At 40.5% G+C, this 12,382-nt stretch overlaps 1 protein-coding gene across 4 annotated transcripts in view; it reads right to left on the reverse strand.

Annotated features, from left to right (window-relative positions):
* Positions 1 to 723: 723 nt before the first annotated feature.
* Uggt2 (UDP-glucose glycoprotein glucosyltransferase 2) overlaps positions 724 to 12,382 on the reverse strand; it is a 194,240-nt gene continuing 182,581 nt past the window's right edge. For 3 of the 4 annotated variants that reach the window (XM_063246946.1, XM_063246947.1, XM_063246948.1), the window contains 2 exons: positions 11,678 to 11,804; positions 724 to 7,369 (listed from right to left, as the gene is read on the reverse strand). In XM_063246946.1, coding sequence (XP_063103016.1) covers positions 7,347 to 7,369; positions 11,678 to 11,804 — 150 coding nt within the window. In that variant the 3' untranslated portion in view covers positions 724 to 7,346. Of the gene's footprint in view, positions 7,370 to 11,677; positions 11,805 to 12,382 lie in introns of those variants that run through there. The other variant, XR_010046872.1, reaches the window with a different exon arrangement.

Here is a 12,382-nt window from a genome sequence, read left to right on the forward strand (position 1 = left end):
CTAACTTTATCGCCTAAGGTGAGATTTTTAAAATAACCAACAGATCGGCTCCTTGGAAGTGCAAGTTGGTGAAGGCTGTCATTCTGTTAAGGGGCGCAGTCTGGCTGCTGAAGGTGGGTTCCCGCGGCACCTCTGACCCTGGACCTCAGACCTGACACATCGTCATCTGTTTGATAAACAGTCTCACTTGTTCACTGGCAGGGAGCTAAGTTTTCATGAGCTGCTTCATGGTTGCCTTTCAGAGAAAGTAGCCAGGCCTTGACTCGGCGAAGCTGTTCAGCTTTGCTGTATACTCCTTGCCTGTGCGGGCCACTTGTGGCTCCTGCCCAGGGACAGTGGGGTCAGGCCCTGGGACAGAGGAGTGCCCTTTCTCTGAGCAGGCTCCAATTCATGTGTCAAACTATGTCTTCAGTATTAACATCTTCAGGAATCAGAAGTCTGAATTTTACTCCAGGCGTCAGGGCCCTGGTGCCTTTTCAAAGTACTCACTGCTCTCACAGCAGGAACTTGTGGGTAACTGGAGCCAAACAATGAATACACAGTCTTTGGAACCTAAGTTCTGAGTGTGATGAACACTCTGGGCTGTTTTTAGTTCACAGTCTAGGTCTGCTGCATTCCTGAACTCCATATATTACTATAGGTAAAGCTCAAACTCTCCTATTTCTTAGCATATATAAACTGCCTATTATACTTTTCTCTAATGAAAGGGGAAAGAAGAGACAATTTCTTATGTAAAAAATATAGTTTGTTTAATTCACTGAAATTAGGAAAACCACAGCTTTCATAAGCACCAAAAAGTGAAATACTTAGGAATCAATCCAACAAAAGAAGTAACAGATCTCTGCATTGAAACCATAGTATTCTGAAAAAGAGATCAAAGAGAGTATCCAACAATGGAAAGATATCCTTTGCTCATGGGAGGAGGAATTCACACAGTGAAATGGCCATACTCCCAAAATTGTTATACAGGTTTAATGCAATTCTAATCAAAATATCATTAGCATGCCTCACAGAGTTACAGAAAATAATCCTGAAATTCATTTGGAACCAGAAGAAACCTAGAATAGCGAAAGTAATTCTGGGCAACAAAGGCAAGGCAGGCAGCATCACAATCCCTGACTTAAAATTATACTACAAAGTTTCTGTGATAAAAACAGCATGGTACTAGGAAAAAAAGATCTGCAGACCAATGGAACAAACTAGAAGACACAGAAATAACTCCAAACACACTCACTCACGAACACATTTACTGGAAGAAAGCCTATTTAATAAACAGTGTTGGAAAAGCTGGCTTTCCACATGCTGAAGATTAAAATTAGACGTATATCTTTTACCATACACTAAACTAAAATCAAATGTATCAAAGATCTAAATATTAAAAAAACACAATCTGCCGGAAGCACAAATTGGTTGAACTCTTGAAGACATAATGCAGGCAAAGACTTATGAACTAAACCCTGCTTGCACAGGAAATGTTACAAAGAACGGACAACTAGGATCACATTAAAAGGCTTTTGCACAGCAAGAAAAAATCAACAGAATGAAAAGACAACTCATGGGGCTGGGGATTTAGCTCAGCGGCATAAACGCCTGCCTTGTAAGCAGGCAGTCGTGAGTTTGATCCCTGGTACCGATAAAAAAGGAAAAAGACCAAAAAAGAAAAGAAAAGAAAAGAAAAGACAACTCACAGAGTGGGAAAAAAATCTTAGCTAGTTTTCTTCAGACAAAGGACTAAAATCTAGAACATATGAAAGAATTGAAAAAAATCATATCCCCCCCAAATTTAAGGATACAATCCAAAAATGGTTATGTGAAATGAATAGATACTTCTCAGAGAAAGTTGAAATGGCAAATGAATATAAGAAAAAACATCACTGGTCATTCTAGAGATGCAAATTAAAACAATGCTGAGATTGCATCTTACTCAACAAAGAACAGTCATAAACCCACCAATAACAAACGTTGGCAGGATTGGTGGGGGGGAAGGAATCTTTCTCCACTGTTGGTGGGAGTGTAGACTGGTGTAACCATGGTAGAAATCTGTGTGGAGATTTCTCAAAAAACAAAATTGGAGTTTCTATTTGACCTAACTGTTTCCCTTCTTGGTATTTTCCAAGAATTAAAAGCATTATACCACATTGATATACATGTACCCATGTTCACAGCAGCACAAGTGGTAATAGCTAAACCTTGGAAATAATCCAAATGTCCATCAACCGAGGAACAGATAAAAAAGATACGGTTTTTTAATACAGTGGATTACTACTCAGTCTTAAAGAAAGCTAAACTTGTGATATTTGTAGCTGAATGGGTACACCTTGAGACCATACTCTAAATGAAATAAATCAGACACTGGTATTCCTCTGATGTGAGAAACAAAGTATAAGTAAGAACCAAAATATATAACATATTGTGAAATAGTAAGAAATTGTTCAAAAGGAAAGGTGAATGGGGTAGAGGAGGAGGAAGAAAGGGAAAAGAAAAAAAGGATAAAGTGGAAACAAAGCCTTGTAAATAAGGATTGAAGGGAGGGGAGGGCAGAGGAGAAAAAAGAGGAACTAAGATAAATCATGTACAGGCACAAGTTCCCTATGGTGAATGTGACCATTTTACTTAATGAAAATTAAAAGCAAAACCAAACTAAAAAATATAGTTTGTTTTTCCAGAATCTGACTTTTGTGAAAATCTTAGATACCAGGCCTATACCCCAGCTCAGAACTTGGGTGTGCTGGTTCAGCACTCCTCCAGGTGACAGAACTGGATGGCTCTCTCCAACAGTTATTGTGTGCCCAAGCTTGACCAATAATAGTACAATTAAGTGTCCCCAAGAAGGTCAATGTTTTGAATTGCACAGCAGTTGTAGGGGCTAAGAGCTCAATGTAACATAATTTCAAAATATATTCATCAAAGAATGTTCCTGTAAAGAAATACCGTATTTATAAAGTCATGAGGCATTTAAAAAAAGTGAATGTTTTAATTTTTAAAAATTATAGTAAAAGTCATATTGCCATTTATTCCCCTCAATGTACCCCTCCCCTACTGCTGGGGTCTGTGCCTAGGCCCCCCCCGCCACGAGCCCCCAAATGGGTGCATGGTGAAGGCTCAAAGGAATGAGACACCGACATGGTCTTTACTGCAGGAGTGAATTCCTCACAGAGCTTGTAACCCTGCTAGCCCGCTGGCTGACTGGCTGACAGACGCTAGGCAGCCTGGATTTAATCAGAACAAGCAAGGAGGTGAGTGGGCAATGGCAGGAACCTGAACGGGGATCTGGGGTGGGGCTCAAGGACCTCGCAGAGCAACAGACAATGCTAATTAAGGAAAACCATCCAGAAGGTCTCCAGGTGGCCTCAGCTGTGGCCCATCTTGGCCCCTGTAGGCGTCTCCTTGTTTTTAGTTCAGCCATTCCCCGGGCCACGCCACAGCCCTGCACATACTCAGCCTCAACGGTTCCAACTCCCCACTTTGAACACATTCATCCCATCATTCTTGTCACTTTTTCAAGAAGTTCTGGAAGCTCTCTTTTCTATCTTTAGTTATTCCTTTATACAGCTGCCTCAATGTCCTGAGTCTATCAAGACATTTACCTTCTGTGGTCATTTTGAGTTTGCAGAGGAGCTTGGAGCCACATGCTGACAGATCAGGTAAAGTGGATGCCGGCACGAGGCCGACTGCTGGATGCTGGCCTGCAGCGGCGTTCACTGGACTTTTGATCTCACCTCTCAGAGACACTGCGGAGCTGTTGCAGAAAGTCCTGAGGACCATGAGCTAAGTGTGTTCAAAATGAAGGAGTATTTGAGGGGGTTAATGGCAATGTGTCATTTATTGTAATGCATTTGTAAAAACTTAAACATCATTGTATATTGTGATCGTACCTCAAAAATCATCACTCACCTAGAAACGATGTACATTTAGTCTTTCAAACTACAAGATACAAGTGGGGTGTGTTTACACTGTTCTGCAATTTTAGCTTATACTCTATAAAATACGGAACCTGGACTTTTAGAGATGGTGGTTTTTAGTAACAGGGGTAAGGGGAAGGGACTCAGGTGTCTGCTTAGTTGATTTGTCTGGCCAGAAGATTCTTACAGATGTGGAAAACCAGGTTGATGGCACAGCACCGAAGTCAGTGTGGGGGTAGGGGTGGGGTGGGGGTGTGTCTGTCCCAGGGGCCACAGTAGCCTTCTAGGGAGCTGCCTGTAGCACCTGGTCTGAGCCGGGCTGCTGGCCTGAGTCGGGCTTCTCTGGCTCCAGCACGGTACCCGGCTCTAAAGAGGAATGAGCTGGAGGGTGACATGGCATATTGGCCACGCCAGGCCAACTTCTTTCTGGCTCCAGCCCCTGACAGCACCTATCAGACCCTCTGAACCCACAGGAATAATCTAGTTTTGCCAGAGTGAGCCCACCCGGGGTTTCATCGTGTGTGTGTGTGTGTAAGACCAGAGTGCCAAGCACTGGGGAGGAAAGGTAAGTGTTCTCATTAGGAGTGAGTGTAGATGCTGGGGAAAGAGTCAGTGTTGGAGTCTGGATCTTGAATGTCTCTGAAAGGCTGTATACCGAAAGGCCTGACTGCCAATCTGTAGCTCTACCAAAGCAGTGGAACCCTTAGGAAGCGGAGCCTGTGGAGGAAGTCAGTTAACTGTGAGTGTGCCCTTGAAAGGGAGCTCAGCCTCTTTCTCTCTGCCTCCCAGCAGCCGCATGCTCCTGCCACGACGTGTGGTGCTGCTGTCGGCCTGTCTTAGCTTTCCTGACGCTCACCAGTTAAAGAAGAAAACGTTGATTCTGGCTCACTGTTGTAGGGGTTTCAGTCTATACGTGGTTGGCTCCGAGGCAGGTGGCATGGCAGAGGGGCATGACAGAGGAAAAAAAAGCAGGCAGGAGGCAGCAAAGCAGCACATAGCCAAATAAGCTTCTCTTTCTCTTTTATCCCATCCAGGCTATGGGCCTTTTGGGTGGGGCCACCCACACCTAGGGTGGACCTCCCTATTACACATACCGCATATCAGGAACTATGCTAAACTGAGTAGTGGACTGATTTAACACCGGACGCCTTTAATCCCACCCCTAGGTCAGTGGTGGTGAACCTACTCATGTGTGCCACAGCAGGCATGCTGAGCTGGTTTCTAAATCTAAAAATGTATTTGGAAAATTTCTACAACATTTGCAGATAATTCCACAAGCCATCAGGATATCTTCAGGGAATTTTCTAGCATTGTAGCAGCTGCAAAGGAGAATTTTAGTAACAGATTTTTATACTTCTATAAGATAGAGAAACCTTATATTTTTTCCAAGTAAAACCACATTTAAAAAAACTTGATCTTTCCTGTTTACACTGACTGGTTAGATTTTGAAATTCTAGAAATGGAAGTATTGGAATTTCAAGAAAGCTCTACCTGGAAAAATAAACTCTATGACTTGTGTGCCACACTTGAGAAGAGACAGAAGAGTGAAAGGATGACAAAGGCTGGCACAGTCGGTAGTTCTGGAAATTGAGTCCTTAACATGTGGAATTCCCTGCCAAATGATTTTTTTTTGTGTCTTTTTCCTTTTTATCGGTACCGGGGATTGAACTCTCGACTGCCTGCTTGCAAGGCAGGTACTTATGCCGCTGAGCTAAATCCCCAGCCCCTTCTGCCAAATGATTTGAAATCAATGAAAGCCTCTGGGATTTTTTTAAACCTAAGTTTGGAACATCTGAGGCTTGTGAACAGCTGCTTTCAGCTCTGCATTATATCAAATCTGACACAAGAAGCTGAGTCACAGATGCCCTCAGGTGCTGCATGTGTTGCTCTCAAACTAATGAAGAATGAGCCAAAGTTTGACAAATTATCAGCACATACACAACAGCAAAGATCACATTAATTGTGCAAAAGCACGCCAAATACAAACTTTTATCTTTCAGTAAGAAGTTGTTTGTATCACTGAAAGTCCTGTTATTGTTTTTCTTTTAAAAGATGTGACTATATGAGTTGCTTTTAAACTAAAACCTCAGTATACAGGTCTAATTGCAGTGTTGGTGTGTTGGAATACATAAGTGGGCTTGGAGCTATAGTTTGGACACTTGGTCTCTAAAAGGTTTGCCATCACTGCCTAGATCCAGCCAGCTCCAAAAAGCCTCACCTATGAGTGTATGAGGCTCTGGGGGGCCGCTAGATACACGCCATGGCAAGGCCCAAAGCAGTGCAGCCAAAATGTGACCATGCACTGAAACCTCTGAAACCAGGACCCAAAGTAAATTTTTCCTTCCTGTATTTTGTGATAAGGATGATGACTCTCACGTAATTTTCAAATACTCCATGGATGTGCTGTTGAATGTAGAAGGATTAGCCTAGTTTTAAAGAGCTCAATGATTCTGAGCAGAGGGCTCTCAGCCCACTATGGAGCGCTGCGCGGAGCTGTCCCTGGACAGAGCAACCTGTCTATAGGTAGGAAGTGCCTGTTACCCTATGGGCTTCCAAGATGACTCACGGTGCTATGTGAGGAGAGTGCTGTACTGCCAGAATGTTTCTCAACAACAGAATCCTCTGGGTAATTTTCTAAGCTTGCTTCAGACTCTTCTGAGGATGGGATTCAAATTGACACAGATTTCTTCTAGTCCCAAGATCCTGTGATTCTAGAATCCTGGATAGTTCTAAGCATTTACTTTACTATATTAGAACACAATAGAGAAAAACTGACATATCCTTAATTTAGTTTCTATGTAAGTCTTTTAAAAAAGAATACATATATATGCTCATGAATATAATTTTATGAAATAAAATTAGGAAAACTAAAAGTAATACAAATACAGTACAGGATTAAAATCTCATATGGTTTATGATAAATAAACAACTATAGTACAACATTACTTCCATTTAAAAAGAATACCTATGATATAAATAGACTTGTTTTTAGCTTTCAGAGATAACCACAAGTATTTTTTCTTAGAAGAAAAAAATAGTTTCTCTTAATTTTGAATTCATTTTGTGAATAAGGAAGCATGGATACAACGTAAATCTGGGGTAAAAAGGCAGGAGGTCTTTCATAAAGACCCATGAGGATCAGCTGGCCAGGCATCTTTCACTAAGTTAGCTGGCACATCAGATTTTAACTGGTCAAAACCCAGTGATCAGAGCAACCAAAAAGAAGAGCAGTGCAGTTTTAAGTACTCAACAATCATTTCCTACAGAACTTAGATTCGTTCCATACCATAAGCACATTAAATATTTTAAATAACGAAGACACTTTACACTGAGGAATGTCACTGATCAATGAAACGTCCTTTGTCCCCGCAGTAGTTCCACACTTCCCCAGCAGGTGGCAGCTGTGCTGTCATACTTTAATCTTCCTTTTTATAGAAACCAGTGCTAGAGCTCGTCATGTGCCAAAACTGTAGGGAAGGAACATTTATTTAGTCTTGAAATCTTAAATAAAAATTAGCTTAAATGTCACCAAGGTATGGGCTATATAAAAACACAGGTATTGACCTTTTGGTTTAGTTCAGTGCCTATATGTTTCATTATATGGCCATGAGACTAGCTCTTTGTATATTTTGTTGTCCATTACACTGTAAATAATTATTTGTCTTTTTACCCACCTACAATGTGAGCTCTTACGAGTCTATGAGACAAGGACTACATCTTATTTATCTGTTATCTCTAGATCCAGATATGCCCACAAATACCATTTTATGAAGTAAAATCAGAAACATTAAAAAAGAACACAAATACATATTTACACCAAAGCAGGGGAAACTCATACTAGTTACTTGTTTTGGTCAATTTAATCTTTCATTCTTAAATATATACAAGCAGCCAAGAACCTCCAGGTATGTGTTAACAAAAGGAGAAAGAACAAAGATGAACACACAAAATAGCTCATACTAGGGAGCACTGGGGAAACAAGGTAATCAAGAGAACTAAGAAATACTTAATAATTCTAATTAGTATTTTCAAGAGGTATTCAAAGTCAGCTGGGCACACCTGTAATCCCACACTCTGGAGGCTGAGGCAGGTGGATTGCCATGAGTTTGAGGCCAGCCTGAAATACATAGTGAGACCCTATCTCAGAAAACCAGAGGAATTTGAAAGTTCAATGAATTCATAAAACAAGAATAAAGCTGAAATAAAAAGGAAGCCAATAAATAAAAAAAAAATCTGTTGGAAATTAAGTATTAGCCTTTCTTTAAAATTTAATAGAAGACTTGAAGATAAAAATTTTTTTCTAACACAGATGGAAGGAAAAATATATAAGAGAATAAGAAAATATAAAACATATATAGGGGCTGGGGATTTAGCTCAGTGGCATAAACGCCTGCCTGGCAAATGCGAGGTCATGTACCAAACAAACAAAACAAACAAACAAATAAAAAAAAATCTCCAAAAATATATAAAAGAATTAAGAAAATAATTTCATTTACTACAGCATCACAGAGTCAGTAGTAGTTATCTAAGAAGGCAAAATACATGTACAATGAAAATTATAAATAATTGCTGAAAGAAGATGACACGAATAAAAGCAAAGACATAAACTGAATGTGGTGGCACAAGACTAGAATCACAGCACTTTGGGAGGCTGAGGCAAGAGGACTGCAAGTTTGAGCCCAGCTTGTTAGACGCTGTCTCATAAAAAAAAATAACAAAAGGATTGGAGATGTAGATTAGTGTGCTCACAGAATGAAGGACTTAATATTGTTAAAATGTCTCTATTACTCAAAGTTATCTACTGATTCAATGTAACCACTATCAGAATTCTGAAGACAATTTTCTGTAGAAATAGGAAATAATTTGTTCTAAGGTTTACATGAAATCTCAAGGGGCTCTGAAAAGAATTTTGAAAAAGAACACAGTTGAAGGCCTCACATTTCCTGATTTCCACAGAACAAAGGCAGAGTAATCACAACAGTTTGGTACTAGCACAGAGACAGACAGACAAAAGAAACAGAGCCCAGAAATAAACCTGTAAATATATGGTCAAGTCTCATGAGGAAATGACAGCTGCTTCAGCAAATGATGATGGGCAAACTGGAGTCTGCACATAAAAACAATGAAGTTTGGCTTTTATCTTATTCCACATACAAAAACTAATTCAAAACGAGTTAAAGATCTAAACGTAAGACCTAAACTGTAAAACTCCTACAGGAAAACATGCAAAGAAAAAGCAAGCAAAACAAAAACAGAGGACACTATATTGATCCTGAACTTCAGTACATCAAAGAACATAATTATAAAATGGAAAGACAACCTACAAAATGGGAGACTCAGATAAGGGATACTTAGAATATATAAAGAATATTTGCAACCCAACAACAAAAAAATCAAATAGCTGGATCAAAAACAGGCAAAAGACTTTAACAACTCTTTCTTCAAACATGATATGCAAATGGTCTAAGTATATGGAAAGATGTTCAATACCACTGTCATGGTTTATATCAGTGGCTCCCAAGCCTCATGCAATTATTGACTCTACCAAATTTCGTGTCTTTGATTGGCTTGTTGTCTACTGCTCAGATTGGTGCTGTGAGCGCTACACTCACCTAGGGATGGGGCCAGGATGTGATGTAATGGTGGGAAGGTGTGTGTGTCTCTCTCTCTTACTGGTTTCCGCCTTGCTATTTGCACTGCCATGAACTGTGGCCCTGCCATGCCATGTAGCCAACTGAGTATGGACTGAAACCTCCAAGAACTGTAAGAAATAAACTTTTCCTTCCCTAAATTTGGGTATCAGGTATTTTGTCCCAGCAATGAGTAAAAAGTAACCAAGACAGAATTTGGTACTGGAGGAGAGGGGTCATTGTTGTGACTATACCTGACCATGTGCTATAAGAACCTTTGGAAATGGCTTGTGGGCAGAGTTTGTAAAAGTTAAGAGATGTTGCCTGAGACTGAGATTAAGGGTGATGGACTGATTAATCTGACAAAGGAAATTTCAAGGCAGTCAAATATAGTCAGTGACATGGCTATTGTTAGGGGCTTTTTGCCAGACTTATGTTGTAAATCAAGAGCAAAGATCCCAGCAGGATTAAAACGTTGTGAGTTTGGCCAGAAAGCTATGGACTGTAAAGATAGAGCTGAGACTTCAATTGCTGAGAAGGAACAAAGAAATAAAAAAGATGGTCAGGGAGTCCAGGGAGTATCCAGGAAGCAGCATGTTTCCACCTTTCACTGCCTTGGACCAGCTAAAGTGAAAGAATTTGCTCAGAGGAGAAAGCTGCAGAGTGCCATATTCCAGAGTGGCAACGGAAGCCACAGTAAATCCCAAAATGGTAGCTGCCACACCAGATTCCAGAATGGCAGCAGCATAGAGAGAAAAGCCTGGCTACTGCTCCAGCTGGCAGCAAACCTTGGCGACATCCACATGGCGCTGATTTTAGGTGCAAGGAAAATGCACAAATTCTGAAGGTAAGATGGCTTCTACCTTGATTGCAAAAGGCCCGGAAGGTCAAGCAGTGTGCCCCTGAGAGGGCAATATGTAACGATGTAAGGATGAAGCCAAAGGTGCAGTGGAGACCCCAGAAGTTTGGAAAAACCAGGAATGTGGATTGAGAAAAGTTGCAAAAACTGAGCAGAGGGGCTTTAAGAGAGAAGCTGCAGGAGCTGAAATCCCTGGAAGTGCGGTGGGGGTGGAATCACCCAAGTCTTTTGGAGTTTGTAACCAGGTTCCTTCATATGCTGATCATGGAATTCTAGGACTTAATGTTTACCCTGTGGGATGTTGGACTTGCTTTGGTTCCAGTGCTTTGTATTCCCTTTTGTAACTTTTGGAATGGTAATGTTTATCTTATGCCTTTGCATTTTGGAAATGTTTAACCTTGCTTCATTTGTACAGGGGCTTGCAGTTAAGAGTTTGCCATAGATCTCAGAGGAGACTTGAGACTTGAACTTTTCAGCAATGCTGGACCTGTTACTACTTTGGCAAATCTTGGAGATATGGACTAAATGTCTTTTGTATAAAAGATGTTCATGAGTCTTTGGGGGCCAGGGGTGGAATGTCATGGTTTATATCAGTGGCCCCCAAGCTTCATGCAATTATGGACTCTACCAAATCTAGTGTTTGTGATTGTCGGTTTGTTGTCCAGTGATCCGATTGGTGGTATGAGTGCTACACCTGCCTAGGGATGGAGCCAGGATATGATGTAATGATGGGAAGAAGGTGTGTGTGTCTCGCTCTCTTGCTGGTTTCTGCCTTGCTGTTTACAGCTGCCATGAATTGTGGCCTTGCTATACCACCCTGCCTTGGACCAACTGAGTATGGACTGAAACCTCCAAGAACTGTAAGAAATAAACCTTTCCATCCTTCATTTTGAGTGTTGGGTATTTTGTATCAGCAATGAGTAAAAAGTAACTAAGATAAGCACTGATCATCAGAAAAATGCAAATCAAAACCACAATGACAACTGTTATCTAAGATCCACTGGGATAGGAGCCATAAAAAACCAAACAGTGTAGCTGGCTATGATGTGTGCTTATAATCCCAGTACTCTGGGAGGCTGAGGCAGGGAGATTACAAGGTTGAGCCCAGCCTGTGTAATTCAGGGACCAGGCAAGACCCTTTCTCAAAATAAAAACATCTGGGGATATACAGCACAGTGCACATGCCACATATTTACAAAAATTCTGACAATTCGTTAACTTCAAAACATGAGTCTAAATCTCATTAAAGCAACACATGATTCAGATATGCAAGGACAATGACTTACTTTTACTTTTTTTCTTATTTTCAAGACGATCTAGTAATTGTCGTATCTCTGTATCATATTCCACCCATTCTGGAATAATCCTTGCAGCAGCTTCTAGCTTGGGTTCTTTGGTTTTGGGATTATTGCACTACAACATTAAAATAAATTTTGTTAGTGAAAGGCCATGCTCCAAGAAATGAAAAGGAAATACTTGAGGATTCTGCTAGGCAAAAAACCAAACCAAACCAAACCAAAACCCAAAACAAAAAAAACAAAAAAACTCAAAAAACCCCCAAACAAACAAACACAAAGCAAAAAACAAAACAAAATCCAAACCCTAACCCTACTAAATTCTTAAAGGGCCAGAAGTTTAATAATAAAAAAGAATCAAGTGAAATGACAAGTCACAACTTGTACAAATAACTCTTAATACCAATATCTCAATCAAAAATTATACAATTTTTGAAAGGCAATCTGACAGTTCATAAAAAGCATACCAAACAATTCTGCATAATACTTTGACAAAAATGATTTAAGTCTATTTCTTTGAGTCAGTCTCACCAAGTAGTTTAGACCAGCCTTAAACTATGTAGTCCAGGTGATCCACTGTCTCAGCCTCCCCAATGCTAGGATTAAGGAGTGTGCCACCCCACCCACTTCCATTCCATAAAAGAGCCTGATAAACTACTCTACTCTATAGGTGCATTAAAGAAACACAAGAAGTGG

This window comes from Cavia porcellus, unplaced genomic scaffold (assembly GCF_034190915.1).
Source record: "Cavia porcellus strain 051 isolate PalLab524CR breed Dunkin Hartley unplaced genomic scaffold, mCavPor4.1 scaffold_4, whole genome shotgun sequence".
In the NCBI taxonomy this organism is placed as follows: Eukaryota; Metazoa; Chordata; class Mammalia; order Rodentia; family Caviidae; genus Cavia; species Cavia porcellus.